This window comes from Spermophilus citellus (genome assembly GCF_964194105.1).
Source record: "Spermophilus citellus genome assembly, chromosome: 10".
Lineage (NCBI taxonomy): Eukaryota > Metazoa > Chordata > Mammalia > Rodentia > Sciuridae > Spermophilus > Spermophilus citellus.
The window spans coordinates 94,245,989-94,271,442 of record NC_138197.1 but is presented as its reverse complement, the minus strand read 5'-3'; the positions used below and the strand labels follow the sequence as shown (position 1 = coordinate 94,271,442).

The 25,454-nt window shown below is 33.9% G+C and overlaps 1 protein-coding gene across 1 annotated transcript in view; it reads right to left on the bottom strand.

Annotated features, from left to right (window-relative positions):
- Nucleotides 1-25,454, bottom strand: part of GLIPR1L2 (GLIPR1 like 2) — a gene marked incomplete at both ends in the record, with an annotated part of 57,417 nt that overhangs the window by 29,046 nt on the left and 2,917 nt on the right. Inside the window, 2 exons of the mRNA XM_081310854.1 lie at nt 9,946-10,049; nt 12,718-12,963. Of these exons, the coding sequence (XP_081166980.1) occupies nt 9,946-10,049; nt 12,718-12,963 (350 nt within the window). The remainder of the gene's footprint in view (nt 1-9,945; nt 10,050-12,717; nt 12,964-25,454) is intronic.

The window sequence follows — 25,454 nt, the reverse complement described above, 5'->3', positions numbered from 1 at the left end:
TTCCATTCCCAGCTTTCCAAAGAATCTCCATACTGCTTTCCAGTTTGGCTGCACCATTTTGCAGTCTCACCAGCAACGTATAAGTGTGCCTTTCCCCCCACATCCTCAACAACACTTACTGGTGTTTGTATTCTTAATAGCTGCCATTCTGACTGTATTTAAATGAAATCTTAGAGTAGTTTTGATTTGCATCTCTCTAATTGCTAGAGATGTTGAACATTTTTTCATATATTTGTTGACTGATTGTATATCATCTTCTGAAAAGTGTTTGTCCAGTTCCTTGGCCCATTTATTGATTGGGTTATTTGTTTTTTGTTGTTTAGTTTTTTGAGTTCTTTATATGCTCTAGAGATTAGTGCTCTATCTGACATACAAGTGGTAAAAATTTGCTTCCAAGATGTAGGCTCTTTATTCACCTCACTGACTGTTTCTTTTGCTGAGAAAAAACTTTTTAGTTTGAATCCATTTCATTTATTGATTTATTATTTTAATTCTTGCACTATAGGAGCCTTATTAAGGAAGTCAGAGACTAATCCAACATGATACAGATTTGGGCCTACTTTTTATTCTTTTAGATGCAGGTTCTCTGTTTTAATTCCTAGGTTCTTGATCCACTTTAAGTTGAGTTTTGTGCATGGTGAGAGATAGGGGTTTAGTTTCATTTTGTTGCATATGGATTTCCAGTTTTCCCAGCATGATTTGGTGAAGAGGCTACCTTTTCTCCAATATATGTTTTTGGTGCCTTTGTTTAATATCAGATAACTGTAATTATGTGGGTTAGTATCTGTGTCCTCTATTCTGTACCTAGCCTACCAATCTATTTTGGTGCCAATACCATGCTGTTTTTTTCACTATTGCTCTGTAGTATAGTTTAAGATCTGGACTAGTAATGCCACCAGTTTCACTCTTCTTGCTAAGGATTGCTTTGGCTATCCTTATTTTTCCACATGAATTTCATAACTGCTTTTTCTATTTCTATGAGGAATGTCATTGGGATTTTGATTGGAATTGCTTAAATCTGTATAATGCTTTTGATAGTATGGTCATTTTGATAATATTAATTCTGTCTACCCAAGAACAAGGTAGATCTTTTCATCTTCTAAGGTCTTCTTAATTTTCTTTCTTTCGTGTGCTGTAGTTTTCATTGTAGAGGTCTTTCACCTCTTTTGTTAGGTTTTTTTTTTTTTTTTGAGGCTATTGTAAACGTGGAGGTTCTCACTGTTTCCTTTTCAGAGGATTTGTCACTGATATACAGAAATGCCTTTGATTTATGGGTGTTGATTTTATGTCCTGCTACTTTGCTGAATTCATTCATTAGTTCTAAAGATTTCTGGTGGTACTTTTTTGGGTATTCTAGGTATAGAATCATATTGTCTACAAATAGTACTAATTTGAGTTCTTCTTTCCCTATCTGTATCCCTTTAATTTTTTTTGTTTGTTTATCTAATTGCTCTGGCCAGTGTTTCAAGAACTGTTAAATAAAAGTGGTAAAAGAGGGCATCCCTTGTCTTGTTCCAGTTTTTAGAGAATGCTTTAAATTTTTCTCCATATAGAATGTTGGCCTGGGGCTTAGCACAGATAGCTTTTATGATGTTTGGGATATATTTCTGTTATCCCTATTTTTTCTACTGTTTTGAACATGAATGGGTGCTGTATTTTGTCAAATGCTATCTCTGCACCTATTGATGTAATCATATGATTCTTTAAGTCTATTGATGTGATGAATTACATTTATTTATTTCTGTATGGTGAACCAAACTTTCATTCCTGGGATAAACCACACTTGATCGTGGTACACTATCTTTCTGATATGTTTTTGTATTTGATTTCTCAGAATTTTATTGAGAATTTTTGCATCTATATTTATTAGAGATATTGGTCTGAAGTTTGCTTTCTCTGATGTATGTTTGTCTGGTTTTGGAATCAGGGTGATACTGGCCTCATAGAATGAGTATGAAAGTGCTGCCTCTTTTTTTATTTCATGAAATAATTTGAAGAGTATATGTATTAGTTCTTCTTTATAGGTCTTGTAGAACTCAGCTGTATATCTGTCCAGTCCTGGGCTTTTCTTGGTTGGTAGGCTTCTGATGGCATCTTTTATTTCATTGCTTGAAATTGATCTGTTTAAGTTGTGTATACCATCCTGATTCAATATGGGCAAAACATATGACTCTAGAAATTTGCCAATGCCTTCAATATTTTATATTTTATTGAAGTAAAAGTTTCCAAGTAATTTCTAATTATCTTTGGTACTTATGTAATGTCTGTTGTGATATTTCCTTTTTCATCATGGACATTAGTAATTTGAATTTTCTCTGTCCTTCTCTTTGTTATTATGGCTAAGGGTCTGTCAATTTTACTTATTTTTTTTTCAAAGTTCCAACTTTTTGTTTTGTCAATTTTTTCAATTGTTTCTTTTGTTTCAATTTCATTGATTTCAGCTTTGATTTTAATTATTTCCTGTATTCTGCTTTTGGTGTTGATTTGTTCTTTTTCTAGGACTTTGAGATGTAATGTTAAGTCATTAATTTGTTGACTTTTTCTTCTTTTAAGGAATGAACTCCATGAAATGAACTTTCCTCTTAGTACTGACTTCATAGTGTCCCAGAGATTTTGATAAGTTGCATCAGAGTTCTCATTTAACTTTAAGAATTTTAATACTATCATATATTTGTTGAATGTTCTGCTCATGATTTCTTACCATTTTCACTGTGTGATCTACATTCTTTTCAAAAGTATATATTTTGTGTTCATTTTCTGAGGTCCTATCTTCCAAGTGGTCTAATTTGTTGGTGATGCTTTCAATTTAGTTTATTTTTTCTTTCATTTCAAGGATTTCCATTTGGTTTTTTTTCTTAGAACCTCTATCTCCTTACAGAAGTAATCTTTTGCTTCCTGTATTTGTTTATGTAGCTCTTTGTTGAAATGATCTTTTGCTGCCTGTATTTGCTCTCTTATATCACCCTTTTATTCACAAAATATTTTAATTATGTACAACTTGAACTCCTTCTCTGTAATTTCTTCTGCTGTGCCAGCCATGGATTCTAATAATATGGTATCTTTATTTGTTTGGGGCATTTTCCTTCCTTGCCTTTTCATGTTGCTCGTGTGTCTTCCCTTCTAGCACTGTGGATCTGAGGCATTACCATTTTTACCCTATAGGCTTATAGTGCCCCTGTAGGGTTCCAATACCTCTCCTTTGAGGGAAAAGACAATGTTGGCAGATCCCAATATAAACAATATACATCCTAAAACGAAACAGTTGGTAAGACATTTACAGTTTGGTCACAATGTACAGAAATGGTGAATTCAATTATTATCTACAATATAATCAATAGGTTTGTAAAAGGGTTTACAGTTTCTGACAGTGGACAAAGAACTGGGGTGAGGTGTAGGATGATATGCTGAGGAAGTAGGAGGTCAGGATATAGAGTTATTATATCTTAGAAAGTTTGAAAGAGAAATCTAAAGAGAAGGTTAATAGCAGTAGAATACAGAGGAAGTAATTTTGGGTAGACAAGTAAGCAGGAAGACAGTACAGTACATAAAATAAACACACATATATATTAAGAAAAATTTTAAAATGTTAAAATAGTAAAAATTGGAGAAAAAGAACATACAACACATGTGTAATATGCTATTCATATGTCACAATCCTCAAAATCCTAATTCATGCAAAGTACTTGGTTTCAAATACGTTGGGGATGTGATGGCAGGAGAATAGAGAGGGAGAAGAAAAAAAAATCTCAAAGGAAGAAATAAAGACTGCTTTGGTTGGAAATCAGTATCTTTCCTGCTTCCCTTCTCATCCAGTAGGTGGGGTCATCTGCTGTTAGCTAGTATTTCTGCCCTAAGGATGGTGAAGGTAACCAGGGTGTCACTGTGCTGGGTTAGTGACTGCTGGGGAGAGGGGGGAGTTAGAAACTGGGTACCTAGCCAGCTGGAGTTTCAAACTGGGAGTTGCCCCCACTAAAGATGATGTTAAAGGTGACCCAACATGGAGGCAGCTGCTTTCAGCAATGGGGTGTCGATTTGAGTGGGGGAATCAGGAGATGGCATTGGACATGGGCAATGTGCTCAAAGTCAGCTCTGTGGTATGCAGTGGTGTGGGACTGTCAGCTGTCTTGAGAGCCTGTGTGAAGTTTCCAGGTGCAGGTATGCTACCATACACAGGGGACTATCTCTGTTGCTGCAGAGTCTCAAGATGGAGGTGACTGGAGGAGCCCCATGGGGGTCCACATGGGAGTGATGACTGGAGTTCTTGCACATGGGTAGTTGCTGGTGTCCTGTGTGGAGCAGCATCTGGTATTTCTGCTTGGGTGGGTGGCAGGAAGTTCTGCTTGGGTGCTGATGCTGACGGTCCTGCTCGGGCACCTGGTAGTCCTGTGTGTGTGAGTAGCTGGGAGACCTACTCTGACACTCAGGCCTGGAGTTGTTCATGGGCACGGTGGCTGTGATTTCTGTGTAGGAGCAGGAATATCACTTGCAGAGAAGCAGTATTCTCTCTACTTGAGTCCCAGGTCATGGTGCAACATAGAATGCTCCCTCCCTTTGGACTGACATCTTGCATATTACCACAAAGTTTTAATAGCTGCTCTAATTTCATTACTTGATATTGATTTGTTTAAGTTTTCTCTGTCTTCATGGTTCAATTTGGGTATGTCATATGTCTCTGGAAATTTGTCAACATCTTAAAATTTTTCTAGTTTATTGAAATACAAATTTTCAAAATAGTTTCTAGTGATCCTCTTGATTTCAGTGGTGTTTGTGATGATATTTCCTTTTTCATCACAAATTTTGTTCATTTGGGTCTTCCTTAAGGTATAATATTGGGTTATTTATTTGGTATCTTTCTGTTTTACATGTATGGACTCAGTGCTTTAAGCTTTCTTCTCAGAACTGCCTTATTATTGTCCCAGAAATTTTGATATATTGTATCACTATTATGGTTTTTTCCCTAAGAATTTTTAAATTTCTTCCTTGATTTCTTCTGCTATCTATTCACTGTTCAAAAGCGTATATTTTAAGCTCCAGGTGGTGTTAAATAGTTTCTGTTTTTATCTTGTCAATGATTTGTAACTTAATTCCATCATGATGTAAAATGATATAAGAAATTATCTCTACTTTTTTGTATTTGCTAAGATTTGTTTTGTGAGCTAAAATATCTATTTTAGAAAATGTTTCATATACTGCTGAGAAGAAAGTGAATTTAGTCATTGAGGATGAAATATTTTTATCCGTCTATTAAATCCATTTGATTAATAGATTTTTAGCTATAAAAGCAGACAGGCAGCTTCTCAGCAAGGTGAGTGAACAAAAAAAGCTTTACTGGAATTTAAAACTGGACATTCAAAGCAGATCAGAGACTCAGAAGGTTAGAGATAGTAAAATAAGAAAAAAATTTCCAGCATTGCAGCTGAAGTCCACTTTGTCTGATATGAGAATATCTACCCATGCTTACTTTCAACTACAATTTGCATGGTATATCTTTTCCCATCTTTTCACCTTCAGTCTGTAGAAGTCTTTGTATTTCTTGCAAATAGCATACTGTTGGGGTATTTACTTAATCCAATCTGCCAATCTATGTCTTTTGGTTGAAGAGTTTTGTCTATTTATATTCAACTTATTATAGAGATGATTTTTATTTCCTGTCACTTTGATTTATTTGTAATGTTTATTTTCTAATGTTTAAGTCAGACTTCATTTTCCTTTAATTCATTCTTCTACTGCAATTCATCCCTATGCTGGTTTTCATTTTTATTTTTCATTTCTTCCAAATAAAATATTTTATTGAGTACGTTTCGTAGTGCAGGCTGATGATTATGAATTCTTGTAGTTTCTGCATATAATTAAAGATTTTTATTTCATCTTCAATTCTGAATAATTTTTCTGGATATAGTAATTTTGTTGGTACCATTTTTCTTTCAAAGCTTGGTGTATATTATTCCAAGCCTCCTGTATTTTAGGGTTTTGGTTGAAAATTCAGTTGAAATTTGAATTGGTTCACCTCTAATTGTGACATGCCACTTTCCCTTGCAGCTTTTAAAATTTTATCCTTACTTTGAATATTAGGAATTTTTATTGTAATGTGTCTTGGAGATCTTTTTTGATCCTGCCTATGTGGAATTCTATGTGCTTCCTGTATTTAAATTTCCATGTCTTTCATAAAACATTTTTCCATGTCTTTCATAAGAAATTTTTATAATATTATTTTATTAAAAACACTGTGAATTCTTTTTCTTTGTATTTCAGAACCTTCATTTACCCTAGTAATTCTTAAATTTGGTCTTGCGATGTTATCCCAGATTTTTTGAATATTCAGTTCATGGTCTCTTAACATCTTTTCTTTCTTTCATTTTTTTCCTTTTTTTCACTATTTTCCCCTATTGGTGCATTATAATTGTAAATAGGAGGGGATTTGTTGCTACATATTTGTACATGCACACAATCTAACAATCTAATTTGGTCAATATCAATCCCCAGCATTTCCCCACTCCTTCCATATCTCCCATTCATTGGCTCCCTTTCTCTAATGATCTCCCTGTGATTTTTAGGAGATCCAAGCAACTTTGCTTTCCTTCTTCCTCACTAGCTTCCACATGAGAGAAAACATACAACCCTTAACCTTCTGAAATTAATTTATTTTGCTTAACATAATGGTCTCTAGTTCGACCATTTCTCTGCAAATGTCACAATTTGTTTTTTCTTTATGACTGAATAAAACTCCATTGTGTATATATACCATATATACATTTTCCTGAATTGTTAATGATGTTGAGCATTTTTTCATGTATTTGTTGGCCATTTGTGTTTCTTCTTTTTAGATGTGTCTGTTTAGCTCATTTGCCCACTTATTACTTGGGTTATTTGATTTTTTGGTGTAAGGCTTTTGAGCTCTTTATATGTTCTAGAAATTAATCCACTGTCCAAAGAGCAGCTACCAAAGGTTTTCTCACATTCTGTGGATTCTCTCTTCACATTCCTAATTGTTTCCTTTGCTGTGCAGAAGCTTTTTAATTCAATGCTGTCCCATTTATTAACTCTTGGCATTATTTCCTGAGTTTTAGGGGTCCTATTGCGAATGTCATTGCCTGTGCCTCAGCTGGAGTGTTGACCCTATGTTTTCTTCTAGTAGTTGCATAGTTTCTAGTCTAATTGTGAGGTTTATTTTTTGTTTGATCCATTTTGAATTGATTTTTGCACAGAGTGAGAGATAAAGGTCTAGTTTCATTCTTCTACATATTGATAACCAGCACCATTTGTTAAAAAGGCTATATTTTCTCTAATGTATGTTTTTGGTACCTTTGTCAAGGATCAAAAGACTTATCTGTGTGAGTTTGTCTTTGTCTTCTAATCTTTACCATTGGTCTATATGTCTGTTTTTATGCCAGTTCCATGCAGCTTTTATTACTATAGCTCTGTAGTATAGTTTGAAGTCAGGTATTATGAAGCCCCCAGCATTGCTTTTTTTGGCTTAAAATTACTTTGGCTATTTTTGGTCTTTATTATTCCAAATAAATTTTAGGACTATTTTTTTCTAGTTCTGTAAAAAATGTCATTGGTATTTTGATAGGGACTGCACTAATTCTGTGTATTGCTTTTGATAGTATGGCCATTTTAAGAGTATTAATTCTGCCTATCCATGATCATGTGAGGTCTTTCCATCTTGAGGTCTTCCTCAATGTCTTTCTTCAATGTTCTTTTGTTTTCTAGTTTTCATTGTAGAGGTCTTTCACCTCCTTGATTAAATTTATTCTTAGGTTTATTTTTTGTTTGTTTGTTTTTGAGGCCACTGTGAATAGAATTACTTTCCTAATTTCTTTCTCAGCAGATTGTTTTTGGTATATAAGAAAGCTATTGTTGTTTGCATGTTGATTTTATAATCTGTTACTTTGCCAAATTTATTAGCTTTAGCAGTCTTTGGTGGATTTTTTTTTGCTTTGTTTTGTTTTATCTTCTTGGTATAGGATCATATCATTTGCACACTGTGATAATTTGACTTCTTCCTTTCCTATTTTTGTTCCTTTCATTTTCTTCTCTTGCTTAATTTCTCTGGCTAGAATTTATAGCAGTCTGCTTTTCTGATCTCAGGGTTTTCTCTACTAAATCTGCCCATTGTGTTCCTCTGTGTTTTCCCTTCCTCTGTGCTGACCATCACTGCTACTGCTGCAGCCAAAAATGGCTTGGCTTCAATGTAGTCTTTCTTTGTTTAATATACCCAACTTTCTGAGTCTCCAAAACACTCTGTCCAATATTTAGTGAAATTCCTCTTTCACTCACCTCCTAGAAAAGTAGTACTACTGCTGCTTGAATCCAGAGTCACAGAGCAACTAGGAATAAAGCCTTTCTTTAGCCTGCCAGCTTGAATCCAAGTTTAACATCTTTTCTTTATGATCAACTTCATTTTCAAGATTATATATTTTGTCCTCAATGCCTGAAAAATCTATCTTCAAAGTGGTCTAATCTATTGGTGATGCTTTCCATTGAAATTTTAATTTGGTTTGCTTAGTCTTTCATTTTCAGAATTTCTGTTTGGTTGTTTTTCAGAATCTCCATGTCTTTATTGAAATGATATTTTACTTCCTACATTTTCTAATTTCCACAGTATCTTTTTCATAATCATTTTTTCCAAAGCCTAAACGTGATTGCTACTCACTGGCTTAAGACTTCCCAAAGACTTTGTCATTATTTAGAATAAATGAGAAAATATTCAATATGGCCTATGTTATTCTATTTGTTCTCTCATCTAACTTTCAACCACATATCCTACTTCTAACCAGAATTATTCATTCTTTAAAACATACCAAACTCATACAAGCTCAGAGATTTTATGCATTCTCTTCCTTACACTTAGAATATTATTTTGATATTTCCTTTTCATTTGCCACCTCCTTTTGTGACTACTCTCTCTTCCATACCAACCGTTCCTTATTTGCATATCCTGCTTTTTTATGTTACACTTTATTATGTAGTTAAAATATTATTTATTTATATGTTTAAATTTTAACAAGGGTTTATCTCCTTGCGAGAATATAAACTAAATGTGGTCATCTCTTTATCAGGAAAGGGTTTTCTGAATTTAATTCACTGTTATGTTCTATTGTTTTCTCCATATACTGGAATATCATCAATAATCAATACTTTTTTCGTTTTCATTATGCTTTAGTTCCAAAACATTATATTCAGCAGCACTTCCTTCTCAATCCTATTAAGAAGCCAATTTTTAGTTTTTTATTGAAAACATTGGTTAGAATATCTTCTCACTTATTTAGAAGTTATAATATTATTTATAGTGTCATAATGGCCTGTAAGAAATCTTGGAAATTTCCAACAGAGCTGCCCAGAGATGGATGTTATTATAAGGAGTAATTAGTCCCATAAATGGCAGATATTCACATACAAGCTAAATAATCACATGATAAGTATAAAGAGTTCAAATTTAATATGGTTAGCTTGATTAGAAGGCTTTCAAAATTTTCTTCTGTCTTAGAGATATTATGGCTCCTTACATATAAGAGACCAGTCCTAATTAATGCAATCCACACTGGGTTATCAGTTGAATGTCTTTCATATTACAAATTGATGTATATGTAAAACAACCCTTACTACATAAATTTTAACATGTTTAATTTTGTTTTCTTTTACCTTTTATCATAAATATAGGGATAAATTTTTTGAAAAATAATTTTAATTCTAAACTAGTTAGGCTAGATATTAGAAATATACTAAAGTTAGTATTCTTCTAGCATGTAACACAAAGGTAGCATATAAATAAAAATATGTACAAGTTATGGCTTATTTCACTATGGAATTTAAAATATTTCAACATAAATTTTTAATTAATACTTTATACCTAACTTTTTTATAGTTCATAAAACACTTAAAATAATATATTAAAGTTAAGAAAACATATTTTTATGTTTTTATTATCTTAAAGTAACTTACCCTGGTGCGTAATTACATATAAAAAGTGCTGCATGTCTAATATTTTGAATTCTTCTACATGGAGTAACAGCACAACCAACTTTGTAAGAGTTATCCCAAACAATCTACAATGAAATTTTTAAAGAAAACATAATATAATTCTAAACATTAATATTTTATCTTCTAAACAATAATATATTCCATTAACACAGAATCCATAGCCAAGAAATTCAAGGACTATGAAGTATTTTAATTTAGACACAGTTAAAAGTTATTGTGAATATAGGACAGCATTTCCAAAACTACATTAAGAGACACATTTTAACAGGTTCTACTAATAGTGTATTAGGAGAGCAGTTTGACCACACTGATCCAGAATATTACTTCAGAGCCAAAGGAATTCATACATGATAAATTAATTTTCAACCCATTTGAATTTGAAAGTTCTAGGTCACTGGCAGAGAAAAAGGAGAGAAAACTTTATGCAAAAATGGAAATTGTGAATAAAAAGGAGAAAAAGAGAGACAATAAGATTACAAAAGGGAAACCAAAGAGATAAAAAGAGTAAAGAATAGTTGACTGAAATTAGCATTTCTCTCTCCTTTTGTTGAGGAAATTACATTATAAGATACAAAGTGTGGTGCCAGGTGTGGTGTTGCATGCTTCTCCTAATCCCAGTGGCTTGAAAGGCTGAGGCAGGAGGACCATGAGTTTAAAGACAGCCTTAGCTACTTGGGAAGGTCCTAAGAAACTCAGCAAGACCGTGTCTCTAAATAAAATATAAAAAAATGGGTTGGGGATGTGGTTCAATGGTTAAGTGCTCCTGGGTTCAATCCATAGTACCAAAAGAGGATATACAATGTGGACTTTTCATTCAGAAAAAATAAAGATTTTGAATTTGAGTAAAAACGATGGGAATAATGAAAGATTCCAAAAATTCTCTGTACAACTCTAATATTTCTAATACCTGGAGTAAAGAAAAAGTACTCATTTTGTTTTATTAACCTCTGCGAGAGAGGAACCATTTCCATTTTAATTTTTTATTTATCTGTAATCTTACTGAGATATATATATTTGTTGATGGACCTTTATTTCACTTATTTATTTATATATGGTACTGAGGATTGAACCCAGTGCCTCACACAGGCTAGGAAAGTGCTCTATCACTAAGCCACAACCCCAGCCCATCTAATCTTAGTACTTCTAAAAGTTTGTTTCTTAGAGAAATTATTCATTAAAAGAACAGAATTATTCATTAAAAGAACAGAAAATAGGACCACGTGTGGTGGCACATTGTAATCCCAATGGCTCAGGAGGTTGACACAGGAGGATCATGAGTTCAAAGCCAGACTCAGCAAAAAAAGAGGTGCTAAGCAATTCAGTGAGACCTTGTCTCTAAATAAAACACAAAATAGGGGATATGGCTCAGTGGTTGAGTGCTCCTGAGTTAAATCCTCAGTACCAAAAAACAAAACAAAACAAAACAAACAAACAAACAAAGCCCAGAAAATATACTGTAAGAATTGAAATGGAGTCAAGCAGGCCAAATTCAGGACAAAAGAATTTCTAGGAACTGGCATTAAGAAGCAGAAAATACTGAATATAGTAGCAGGTCAGGGAGTAGATTTGATGAGTTTACTGAAGGTATTAAAGACATATTAATGGGTCTAACTTTGATATGAGTAAGACAATGGAGAACAACTATAACTTTCTAGAAGAAGGAGCTAACAAAAAAGAGTTAATCAAGGGGCTGGGGTTGTAGCTCAGTGGCAGAGAGCTTGCCTTGCATGCTTGAGGCTCTGGGTTCTATCCCTGGAACCACATAAAAATAAAAACAAATAAAATAAAGGTATTGTGTCCATCTACAACTAAAAAGAAAAAATTTAAATAAAAAAAAGTTCATCAAAAAAATTTTGGAGAATGATTCATTTGATGGAAGAGAAAGATGAGATCAATGTGGATAAATTCCAAAATTTTGAGCTTTATATAAATCATGACACCAGGAAATATTGACTGAAAAATAACCATGTTTTAAATAAACTTGGGAGTTCAATATCTTCTTGATTTCTGACACAAATATTTATTGAAGACCTAAATAATGTCATATTTTTATGTTCACAATATGGTGAATGAGAAACAAGTTCTCCACCCTCAGTGTATTATCAGACATATATTTAGATGATTATTAAACAATGTGGTATGTGAAATAATGAATAAATAAAAATTGGTTCAATATTCTTGAAGTATAAAGTATGAGGATGGATTTTTAGATATTAGTAAAATAATATTATTAATTTCCACTGAATACTATATTACTGCCTTAATCAGTCAGCTATAATATAATATATATACTGATATATGCAAAACATATCATCTTTTGTTTTTATTCTCAATGATTTGTAAATAGTTTTTAATTACTAGATTTTTACTTCCTTTTCCAGTGTGTACTATTTTAGAAAATTGTCTTTTAACTTTGGGTATCAAGGTTAGATTTATTATATTTTTAAAAAATGTCCCTTTTTTGTGGTATTAGGGATGAAACACTAGGCTTCATGCATGTTGGGAAAGCATTCTACCACTGAGCTACACCCCGGCGCTCAAAGAATATTTTGATTGTATGATTTACATATGTATGGGACTATGGACATTTGAAGATAGGACTGAATAGAATTTGAATTTTATTAGAAGTAATAATTTTACCATTTGTGTTTACTTATAAATTTAAAACATAAAACTAGTTAGTAAAGCAATTAAGAAGTCTACTGAATTAATAGCAATATAAAAATTAGATACCTGCATATAATTAGAACAGTTTTTAGAGCAAGTTCCATTTTCAAAATTAAAATATTTCTTCTCTGCATACCAACTTTTGATAGCAACAGTCGCAGTAAATTCGTTCTCAGGGCCAACCCACATATTTTCACCAATACCATTAAATGTAGGATGGGCCATATGTATTTCTTCTAAATGAATATTAGGCTTAAACACACACTTTTTCCCCCAGGCTCTAGCAGTTCGTGATAAAGCTACATCCCAAGTCTGTAAGGAGAAAACAAAACAAACAAAACAACAACGACAAAAACACACACACACACACAAAGCAGAGAAAACAGAACAATAATAAATAGGGATTTTTGTTCTCTTGATTATTTTCCAGGAATTCTCTAGTTTAAGAATTCTAATTTTGTACTTAGGAGTTTTGTTTGTGTAATTTCTATGAGGAAATATTTTTTTATAATTGTAAGTGAAATGATTATATCCTTGGACAAAGGACAATTCATATATTTGTAACTGAAGTAGTGGAATGATATGCAAATTATAACATTCTTAAGTATAGTCTGTTTAGAACATATATTTTAATCCCATGTTTTTTTGTACTTAGTAACACAACAATTTTAAATAGAATTCATCTATTTATTGGGCCTTCATTATATACCAAATATTGTGCTATCAGCATTAAAATGAGAAGTCAGCATAAATTTTGTATTCAAGTTGCTTATTGTTAAGATTACACACACATATGTGTATATAGATAAAATGTTTAAACACATACATAAAATCTTTAATGCATGTGTTAACTTTATAAAAAAGATACATAAACACTTTTATGCAAGTCCAGAAATGTCACAAGATACCACATGATGTTGCTCCCTTACCATCTGTAAATATACAGAGATGTATGCTTTTATCGTTTAACGAATAACTAGGTTTGTTCTTTACTTAACAACAATAAAAACATACTATGAAAATCAACAGAATAATCATTACACCAAAATACTAAGTATGTATGTTACAGTAAATATTTCTGAAAAACATTAAGATAGCTTTAGGTTTCTTAGTTAATTCCACAGATTGTACATAAATTAATTAGAGAAAATAAACAAATCAGCCCTTTAGAATATTTCTTTACCACTTCCCTCCCCAAAGGTAACCACTGTTCAAAAGACTACCTATTCACACATTTCTCTCTGTATGTACACACATATACACATGCATTCAAATATGTGTTTGGTTGTTTTAAATGGGCATTTTGTTATTTTTCTTTGTACTACTGTGATTACAAATTATGGTTGTTTCCCAAAGGCCATATGCTAAATACTTGGTCCCCATCTGATGGCACTATTGAGAGGTAGTGGAAACCTGAGGAGGTGGGACCTACTTCAAGGAATTAGGTCACTGTGATGTGTCTTTGAAGGGTATATTTTGTCCCTGGCTCCTGGATATCTTTCTGTTTTCTGGCTGCCATGAGGTAAACAGCTTTACTCCGCCACACCCTCTGTGCCTTGTGTTCTGCCTGACCACAGGTCTATAGCAACAGAATCCGTTGAACACGGACTGATACCTCTGAAATTAAGAGCCCAAATAAACCTTTCCTCTGTTTCCCCCCCCTCTGGTATTTTGTCACAGTATTAGAAGCTGACTAACTCAAAAAACTGATGAAAAGTGTAATTGTTACCAAAAGCTCAGTCCTTGTCCCTGATGCCAATTCAATAACAAGAACATGGTTTCAAGAAAAAGGAAAAAGAAGGTTTATTACTTTGCTAGCAAAGGAGAAGCACTGGGAGTTCTGTCTCAGAAGCTATGAAACAGAACTCCATCAAGGGGAGCTGGTGGCTTTTAGAAAAGGTGATGCAAAGGCTACATTGCATGTGTTCTGTCTGGAGTTGTAATTCACTTGTTAATTTGGGAGATAGTCATTTCTGAGGTCTTCTGAATTACTTCATTCCTGTGGTGGGTTTGTGGCCAATGGATAGAATGGGGAAGAAAGGCAATCCTGTTTCCCAAGAATGGGGAGCAGGAAAGATTAGGGAGAAACAGGGAGAGAGGAAGATAAATAAATAGTTCTTTTTAAAAAAATAATTCACAGTTGCAGAGCATCAATGGCTATATTCAAAGCATAAAGTGGACCACGGTTACAGGATCACTGATATGACTATACCTGACCATGTGTGGTCATAAGCCTTTAGAACTGTTTCTGGGAGAAGTTTGGAAATGTTTTGAGAGACAGCCCAGGGAAAGCTTAGATTGCTGTAAGCAGAGCTCAATGGGCAGTTCTGATTACACCTCAAAGACCAGAATGCTGATAGGAATGCAGACAGTAAAGACTATGCCCATGAGGTTTCAGATGAGACTAAGGACTCTTTTGGGAATTGGACTAGAGGCCACATTTGATTCTGGCAAAGAATTTGTCTACATTTCTCCAGATTCTGAGACTATGTGAAATTGACTATAAAGATGAAAGATAATTAATTTGACAGAGGAAATTTCCAGCATAGCATTCAGGTTCTGGTATGAGTATTGTTGACTAATTTATATAGATTAGTAGCAAGAATCAGCAGTAAAAACCAGGGCAAAAGATGTGAAAACACTGTACAAAATTGGGGCCAAAGAAGATGTGGTTGCTGAAGAGATTAGTGCTAATTAAAGGAAACCAAATACTTTATACAGGGACAAAAGAAAAAGGACTGGAGGTTATCTGTGAAATTGGTCAGTCTCCCTCACAGGCTCAAGCGATCAAAGCTATAACTTGTTTGAAATGCTTTAAGAAGAGAGCACCAGGGCAACTGGCTTAGGAATCATTTTACCATGCTCATCTAAGCAGGCACTCAGCTATGCAGGCTGCTGCAGCCATGGTTCAAGTAGAGCCAGATACTGCTTGAGTTAGCTGTAGACTTTGGCACATCCATGTGATGCTGGTTTTGTAGGTATCCAGTGTGAAAGAGTTGTGGGGTCACAGAGAACTCCAATTAGATTTTAAAAGAAGGCCTGGGAGGCTGGGCAGTGTGCGGCAGGGTTAGAATCCCTATGGGCAGTGTCTGAGAGTGTGATACATGAAGTTGTAAGAGCAAAGTCAAAGCTATAAGGGAGAACCCTGGAAGTTGGAGATGCCAAAAACATGGCATGTCTGCTAAGGAAAGTTGTAGGCAATGAGTAGAGCCAGCCCCAAGATAGTGGCCATGTGGACAATAACTGGCAGGCAAGGCTATAGGGGAGGGACTGGCCCAAGCTCTTTGGAGCTTGTACCATACCAACATATGTCCCGGATGCTGAACATGGGATTGCAGGGTTTAATATTTGCCTGGTGGGATTTCAGTCTTGCTTTGCTCCAATACCTCCTTGGAATTTTTCCTATTCCTCCCTTTTGGAATGGGAACTTATATTCTGTCCACCATATTACATTGAAAGTATGTAATTTTCTTTTTTCTTTTACAGGGGCTCACAGCTAAGAGATTTTCTAGAATCAGGAAATCTAGGATTTGGTCTTTTGAGTCATGTTGGAACTACTGAATTTTTGGAGATGGACTGAAGGCAATTTGCATTATGAGATGGACATGAAACCTTGAGGTCCAGGGTTGGAATGACAGGGCTTGAATCTAAAATGTCTACCAGAGACCATGTGCAAAAGGCTTGGTCCCTGAGCTGATGGTGGTATTGGGAGGTGGTGAAAACTTTAAAAGGTGAGGCCTAGTTTGAGGAATGAGGGTGTGCCCCTGAAAGATATATTTTGTCCCTGGGCCCTAGCAGTCTCTCTGATTCCCAACCACCATGAGGAAAACAACTCTGCACTGCTGTGTGCTCCCTACCATCATACTCTGCCTCACCCATAGCAATGAGACCAAATAACTAGAGACTAAATCCTCTAAAATTGTGAGCCAAAATAAATATTTTTTTCCTTTAAGTTGTTTTTCTCAGCTTTTTAGTTACACTAATGAAAAGCTAACACATCATTCCATATACAATACTATTGGTTTACAACTAATACTTAACATAGAGAAATTGTTCCACATTAATATGACCAGATCTGCTTAATTTGTACAAACTCTGCATAGCATTCTATGGTATATATACCCTACAATTAGTTCCATATTAATAGCTTCTTAGATTATTTCCCTTTGCAAACAATTCCTCTTACCTATACTTATTCTGACTTACTTTGAACATAGTTTACAACCTCACCATGTGCCAATCACTATTTTAAGTTTTCTTTAATGTAACATCTCATTTAATTTTTATAATAACCCTACAAGTAATGAATGTATTATTATAAGTAGTAATATGCATTATTATTACTATAGGCATGTATACACTTAACCATGGAGATACATTCTGAAGAATACATCAGGCAGTTTCATTTTTGTATAAATATCATAAAACATATTTACATAAAACTAGATGGTATAGCCTACTATACATTTAGATTATGTGGTATACACCATCATACATGCAACCTGTATTTCTGTTTCAGAGAGGAAGTAACTAAAATAGAAAGAAATTAAGTAGATCACTTAATGACTCATAGTAATCTATATAAAGATTGTAGTTAAGCCCAGGAAACATAATTTTCAACTCCATGTTTGTAAGCATTTCAGTTAACTGCTTCCCATGATTATGTATAAATAAATTATGATAGTTTCAAAAATCAAATTGTAGTTGGAGATAAAGGCTAAAGTTTCAAAAAGTGGCCGATGAGTAATTAATGAGAAATGTGAGAAAGTAAAGAATTTTATTAGCCTCTAGCCTTTACGTAGAAAAATTGAATCCATATTATAATTCATGCTTCATTGGAGGCAATATGAAAATTTTAATTTTTTCAATGTTTCCCTAGAATATGTCTAGGTATAAATCTTTTCTCACTAATTTGTCTTAGCATTTGGTGTTTCCATTAAAAAATATTTTTTGTTTCTTTAAAAAATAATATAAAGGGGGCTGGGGATGTGGCTCAAGTGGTAGTGCGCTCGCCTGGCATGCATGCGGCTCAGGTTCGATCCTCAGCACCACATACAAACAAAGATGTTGTGTCTGCAGAAAAACTAAAAAATAAATATTAAAATTAAATAATAATAATAATATAAAAAGTATAATCATAACTATTATATATGGATTGATGATTTCATTTAACTCATTAATTGGTAAGAGATCTAGGAAGTTATAATTTTTTCAAGGAAACTATAAAGAATTCTTAATTTTATGTGCAGGAAATCAATTCACAAGTAAGTGTAAAAACTGGGCCTTATCCATAGGATAAAAATCAGTTACACTTCACCAGACACAGCAATTTAGCATTTCTATTGCATATCACCAGTATTGTATGGATTTCACAATTGTAAATAGCCTAGCTCAAAGACAAATATGAAAAATACAACTGGTGTCAATAAAATAAACAGGGCACCCAATGTTCAGGTTTTCACAATTTTTCCTAACATCTCTTTAATTTGAAAATCATCTCTGGGAAATTCGCCTCTATTTTTTCTTAATTTCTACCCTTTATTCTGTTTTCATTTCCACAATATCTATTAGATTTGGGAATGTTGCATTCTCTTTTCTCCATCTTTTTAATATTCCCTTTGTGGGGCTGGGGATGTGGCTCAAGTGGTAGCGCGCTCGCCTGGCATGCGTGCGACCCGGGTTCGATCCTCAGCACCACATACCAACAAAGATGTTGTGTCCTCCGAGAACTAAAAAATAAATATTAAAAAAAATTCTCTCTCTCTCTCTCTCTCTCTCTCTCTCTCTCTCTCTCTTCTCTCACTCTCTCTTAAAAAAAAAAATATTCCCTTTGTGCCTTTGCACATTCATTTATTTATTCATCTACTGAATAAACAGAAATATTTCTACAGATAAATTGATGAATATAAGGTCAGACCTGAAAAACTGAACCAATTGAAGAAAAAATTACCCATGATACTTGCTAACACAGTAAGATTTAGAAGATATTGTGATAAGATATTATAAGAAAGAGGGATGAGGCTCAACTTCAAATACAAGGATAAGTGGAAATTTGGGGCACTGGAGCAAATAAGGGGGTCAGGGAACTGAAATTTACTAAAAGGATAAATCAAAGTGATTCTTGCTCAATTGACCTAACAGGACTCTTGCAGAAGGAAGGCCAGGGTGATCACAGACCAAAAGAGAAGGATGAAGAATTTGATCAGATATTGAATAATCAAATACCAAAGGAAAGGGATTCTCCCTAAACTGGGCTAGGTGGGATTGTTGTTAAAACTAAATAATAGAGGCCTCAGGACAGGGACAAAGGCTGAAGCCTACTTAAAGAAGGCTCAGAGAAGTCTTACTAAAGTTAGCTCAAGAAGAAAATCCCTGTCAGTTCTCTTTGTGGTCAAGAAAAGACCTTTTAACTATAAATCCATTTTTCAATTAGTTGTCTTTTGTTCATTAAGAACCAGCTGAGTGAGAGGATAAGATGGCAGATTAGCAGGAGATGGCTTTTCTCACAGCTCCGGGACATGGGACTCAAACCACCAGAAAACTTCTCTGTGAGGTGAGTCTAAAAAAAGCACTCCACTGATACTCAGTATTGAACAGGGAGCCTTGAAGACTGGGAAATTTGGAGTACATCAGATAAGGATAAGGAACAGAATTGGGGCTAAGCTCCTGGCAGGAATGGGGGAAATTAATACACAAGATCAGAAAAGACTAAACAGTGCTGGGAAAGTCTTGGCATGGAAAATTCCAGAATTGGAGGGGCAGCCTGCCCTGGGCTGACCCAGAGGCTATTCAGCTCATAAATTTAGACTGGGAACTTAGATCTGTGCGTTTGGATCTGAGTCCAACATAGAAATCTAGCAGATACCAACTGAAAGATCTAAACTGAGCCTAGAAAATCAGGAGAATCTCTGGCACAAAGAATTTCTGGCATGGAGACCATTTTACCTGGGGATAATACAGGACAGAGAGGGTGGAGAAAGCTCACCCTTCCCCAATCCCTTGAATTTGGTAGTACCCAGGACCAGTGGCAGGTGGCAGATAGATGATCTGAACTGGTGGAGTGGATTAAACTCAGAGCTCAGTCCTTGAGAAGCCAAAAAGGGCAGTATTCCCTAACAACAGAACCAGCAAAGGACTGACTGCCCTTTCCAATGAGTGGAACCCTGGGGAGAGGAGTAGGGTACACTCCTAGAAGTACATTGATTCATTTACAGCCCATAACTCTCCACACAATATAACACTTGGACCAATACCACACAATATAACACTTGAACCAATACTAGACCTAATCCCTTCCCCAGGGAGCTTTGCTTCCAGAAAGTCAGCTAATAGAACCCAGCAGTAACTATACCCTGGAGGTGAAGTTGAAAGCATCTTCTACAGGTCCCCACACCATCCTGCTGAGAAAGGAAGCTGAAAAAGGGAAAAACGTTTTGGCACAGACAGCAAGCATACACTCTCATTGACTATTTTGCTGTTTTTCTGTTTGTTTGTTTGATTGTTTGAATTTGTACTGATTGATACATGATGGACATTTATACATTTGTACATACACATGTTTGTTTCTGCTTCCTCATTTCTAGCATATCTTGAAGGTAGTCATTTTTCCTTACTCTGTTTTTTGAGGGTTGGGGTTTTATATTAGTATATTTTGGATTGATTTTTGTGTTGTCTATTTCACAACTCTGTTTCCCTTTATTTCTATTTCTCTCTTTTCTCTTGCTAACAACCAAACTCTATTGCTCTTTCACTCTTCCTTTAATTCTTTTACTTCTATTTTTCTTCTCCCCCCTCATAAAAAAACATAGCTTATGTCGCCTCTGTATTTGCCCTATTCACCTGTTGAATCTACAAACCCTTTTCTACCCCCCATCTTTTCGTCTTTCCTCTTAAAGAACTCTAACTCCTCCTAACACTAATTGGTTTTAAAAAGGCCAGACCCCATAACTAATGCTATAGAAACAATAAATACAATAGTAGTCATAGAAAACACCTATTGTTTGATTTTATGCCAGATATATTTCATAATTAATTACTGCTTTTACTATAAATTGCTGAGTCTACTATAGCTCTCTCTGGTGTCAATTAACTTTGTAAGTGTTAAATAGGAATTTAGTACTTAATTTGATGTAATCTACTGTATTCATAGTTGGGTGCAATTATTTGGCTCCCCCTTAATTGTGAGGCACAGGAAACTGACAGGATCACCAAAAGCACATAGAAAACAAGCCCTGCTGCTTCAGATCCATTTGGATAGATGGGTAGACACACACACACACAAATATATATATATATGAAAAAGCAGGAAAAAACCAACCCAAACAAACCAGAATGACTCAATAGCAGACTCCACTGACACCACAGTGAAGGAAATATCAGAGTAGAAATTTACAAAGCTTATAGCTAAACTAATCTATGAGATAAAATATACTGTAAGGAATGAAATCAGAGACAAGATACAAGAATTGAAAGATCACTTCAATAAGGAAATAGAAATTCTGAAGAAAAATCAAATGGAAATTCTCAAAATGAAGAAATCAATAAACGAAACTAAAAATTCAATGGAAAGCATCACCAATAGAATAGACCATTTAGAATACATAGTTTAAAGCAACGAAGACAAAGTACATATCTTTAAAATAAAGTTAATCATGGAGAAAGGATGTTAAGAGACCATGAATAGGATTTTCAAAAAATATGGGACATTATTAAAAGACCAAACCTAAGACTCAGAGGGGTAGTTGAAGGCTCAGAGCTACAAACCAAAGGAATGCACAATATTTTCAATAAAGTAGTAACAGAAAATTTCCCAAATCTTAAGAAGGAAATGGAAAATCAAATATAGCAAACATACAGGACTCCAAATATACAAAATTACAACAGAGGCACTCCTAAGTAAATTATTATGAAAATGCCAAACAAACAAAATAAGAATAGAAATTTAAAAGCTGCTAGAGGAAAAACAACTGGTCACATTTAGAGATAACCCAATCTGAATCTCAGCTGATTTTTCAACCCAGATCCTAAAAGCTAGGGAATCTTGGGATAATATATACCAAGCTCTGAAAGAAAATAGATGCCAACCAAGAAAACTATATGCAGAAAAATTAAGCTTCATATTTTAATATGAGGTAAAAACCTTCCATGATAAACAAAAGTTAAAAGAATCCACAACTAGAAAGCCAGAACTATAAAACATACTCAGTAAAATATTACATGAAGACGAAATGAAGAATACAAATAAAAAATAGGAGAGGGTGAAACTAAACTAGAATAATAGTGTATCAAAGGAGAATATAACTCAACTAAAAAACTAAAAATAAATAAAAATGACAGGAAATAAAATCATCTTAATAGTAACACTCAATGTTAATCGACTCAACTTATCGATCAAAGAACACAGATTCTTTGATTGGATTAAAAAAGACCCAGCAATATGCTATCTCCAAGAGACTCACCTCATAGGCAAAGATATCCATAGACTGAAGGTAAAAGGAGAGGGGGAAAAACAACAACAACAACTATCATTCACATGGATCTCATAAACAAGCATAGGTTTCTATTCTCGTATTTGATAAAGTGGACTTCAAACCAAAGTTAATCAGAAGAGATATAGAAGGCCATTTCATACCTCTTAAGGGATTCATAAAACAGAAAGAAATAATAGTCATAAATATCTATGCCTCAAACAATGGAGCAACTATGTACATCAAACAAACCTTTCTCAATATCAAGATTCAAACACACCACAACACAATAATTCTGCGTGACTTTAACATAACTCTCTCTTATGTTAAAGATATATCATTCAAACAAAAAACAAAATAAAGAAGCTACAGAACTAAAATTACAATTAGTAACTTAGACTTAACAGACATATATAGAATATTTCATCCATCAGTGACTGAATTCATTTTCTTATAAGCCGCACATTGAACATTTTCCAAAATGGATAATATTTTAGGACACAAAGCAACTCTTATCAAATAAAAAAAGAGATAATACTTGCATTCTATCAGATCATAAGGTAATGAAATTAGAAATCAATGATAAGAGAAAAATAAAAATTACTCTAATACCTGGAGACTAAATAATTCACTACTGAATGATGAATGTATAACAGAAGAAAACAAAAATAAAGTAAAAATTATACTTAGAGGTAATGAGAATAATGACATAACATATCAAAATCTCTGGGACACTATAAATGCAGTTCTAAGAGGAAAGTTCATAGCATTCAGCTCATACATTAAGAGAATGAAAAGATACCAAATAAATAATCTAACATTACATCTCAAAGCCCTAGAAAAAGAAAACAAACCAACAGCAAACCAAATCAACAGAAGACAGGAAAATCAGAACTGAAATCAATGAAATCAAGATTTTAAAAAAGACAATTCAAAAAATAAATGAATCAAAAAGTTGATTCTTTGAAAAAAATAAACAAAATTGACAAATCCTTAGCCAAGCTAACCAAGAGAAAGAGAGAAAAAACGCAGATTATTAAAATCCAATGAATTACTAAAATCCATTTTCAGTCCATGAAAACCTTGAAGACATTGATAAATTTCTAGAGACATATAACCTACCCAAATTGAACCAGATATAGAAAATTTAAACAGGTTAATTTTATGAGGTTGAAGAAGTCATCAAGCAAGAGCCTGCCAACAAGGTGGATTCTCAGAAAATTTCTACTAAATCTTTAAAGAATAAATAATTCCAATACTCCTCAAATTATTCCATGAACTAGAACAAACTTCCAAAGCCAATTCTACAAAGCCAATATCACCCTGAAATCCAAAACCAGACAAAGACACATCGAGCAAAGAAAACTCCAGACCAATATCCTTGATGAACATAGATGCAAAAATTCTCCATAAAATACTAGCAAATTGCATACAAAAACACACTAAAATGATAGTGCACCATGATCAAGTGGGTTTCATCCCAAAGATGCAAAATAGGTTCAACATAAAGAAATCAATAAATGTACTTCACCACATCAATAGATTTAAAAGACAAGAATCACATGATAATATCAATAGATGCAGAAAAAGAATTTGACAAAATTCAGCATCCATTCATGATCCAAACACTAGAAAAAAGAAATAAAAAGACTATATTTCAACACTGTAAAAACTACATATGATAAACCAAATGCCAACTCATTCTAAATGGAGAAAAACTGAAAGCATTCCCTCTAAATACTAGAACAAAACAGGAATGCCCATCTCCACCAGTTCTATTCAACATAGTGCTAGAATCTTCAGCCAGATTAAGTAAGCAAAAGAATGAAATAAAATAAATACAAATAAGAAAAAGGAGCTCAAACAAGATCTGTTTGCCCACAACAGGATCCTATATATAGAAGACCACCCCCCCAAAAAAAATTCCACCCAAAAAAACTTTTAGAATTCATAAATGAATTCAGCAAAGCAGCAGGATATAAAATTAAACTTTATTAATCAACTGTGTTCCTACACACCAATGATGAATCAGCTGAAAGAGAAATTAGGAAAACCATCCCATTCACAGTAGCTTCAAAGAAAAACAAAACACTTGGGAATCAATTTAAGAAAAAAGGTGAAAGACCTCTACAATAAAAAATACAGAACACTAAAGAAAGAAATTGAGGAAGACCTTAGAAGATGAAAAGACCTCCCATGTTCTTGGATAGGCAGAATTAATATTGTCAAAATGGGTATACTACCACAAGTGCTATGCAGATTCAATGCAATTCCCAACAAAATTCAAATGATGTTCTTCATGGAAATAGAAAATTGCTCCTGATATTTGGAAAACTTAAGAGGCCCAGAACAGCCAAAGCGATCCTTAATGAAAAAGAAGAAGAAGAAGAAGAAGAAGAAGAAGAAGAAGAAGAAGAAGAAGAAGAAGAAGCAGCAGCAGCAGCAGCAGCAGGAGGAGACATCACAATATTTCATAAATATTTAGTATTTAGTATAACACTAAAATTATACTATAAATCTATAATAACAAAAAAGCATTGTATGGGCACCAAAACAGACATGGAGACAAATGTAGCAGAATATAAAACACAGAAATAAACCCACAAAAATACAGTTACCTCATACCAGAATAAAGTGTCAATACATATATTGGAGAAAAGATAGCCTCTTCAACAAATGGCACTGGGAGAACTGGAAATGTAAATCCTCAAATAACTAAAATCAGAAGTGAAAGAGAGGACAATACTGTTGATCTTAATAAATAAAAAGTATTATAAGACCACTAGTGCTATTAACATATGTAGGTCAATTAAATGAATGACCTAGATGAAGTTGACAGATTCTTAGAAACATACATCAAGACTAAATCATGAAGAAATACAAAATCTAACGAATTCATAATTTGTAAAGAGATTAAATCTGTAATTCAAATCTGCCAATAAAGGAAGTCCTTCAGCTAGATGGCTTCATTGGTGAATTCTACCAAAGACTTAAAGATAACTTAACACCAACAGAGGAAGCACTTCTTAATTCTATGAGTACAGCATTATCCTGATACCAAAGTCAAAGATACTAAAACAAAATATAACTAGAGATGAATATCTTTTAAGAATATTAATGTAAAAGTCCCCAATAAAACTTTAAAAGTGAGTTCAACAGCATATCATTTGTCCATGTGTGTGTGTGTATGTGTGTGTGTGTATAGTGATTTGTTTCTGGATCCTATATTCTATTCCATTAGTCTGAGAGATTCTGTGTAAATAGACCTTTCTCCAAAGAAGAAAAACAAGTAGCCAAAAGCACATGAAAAGATGCTCAAAATCATTAATTATGAAA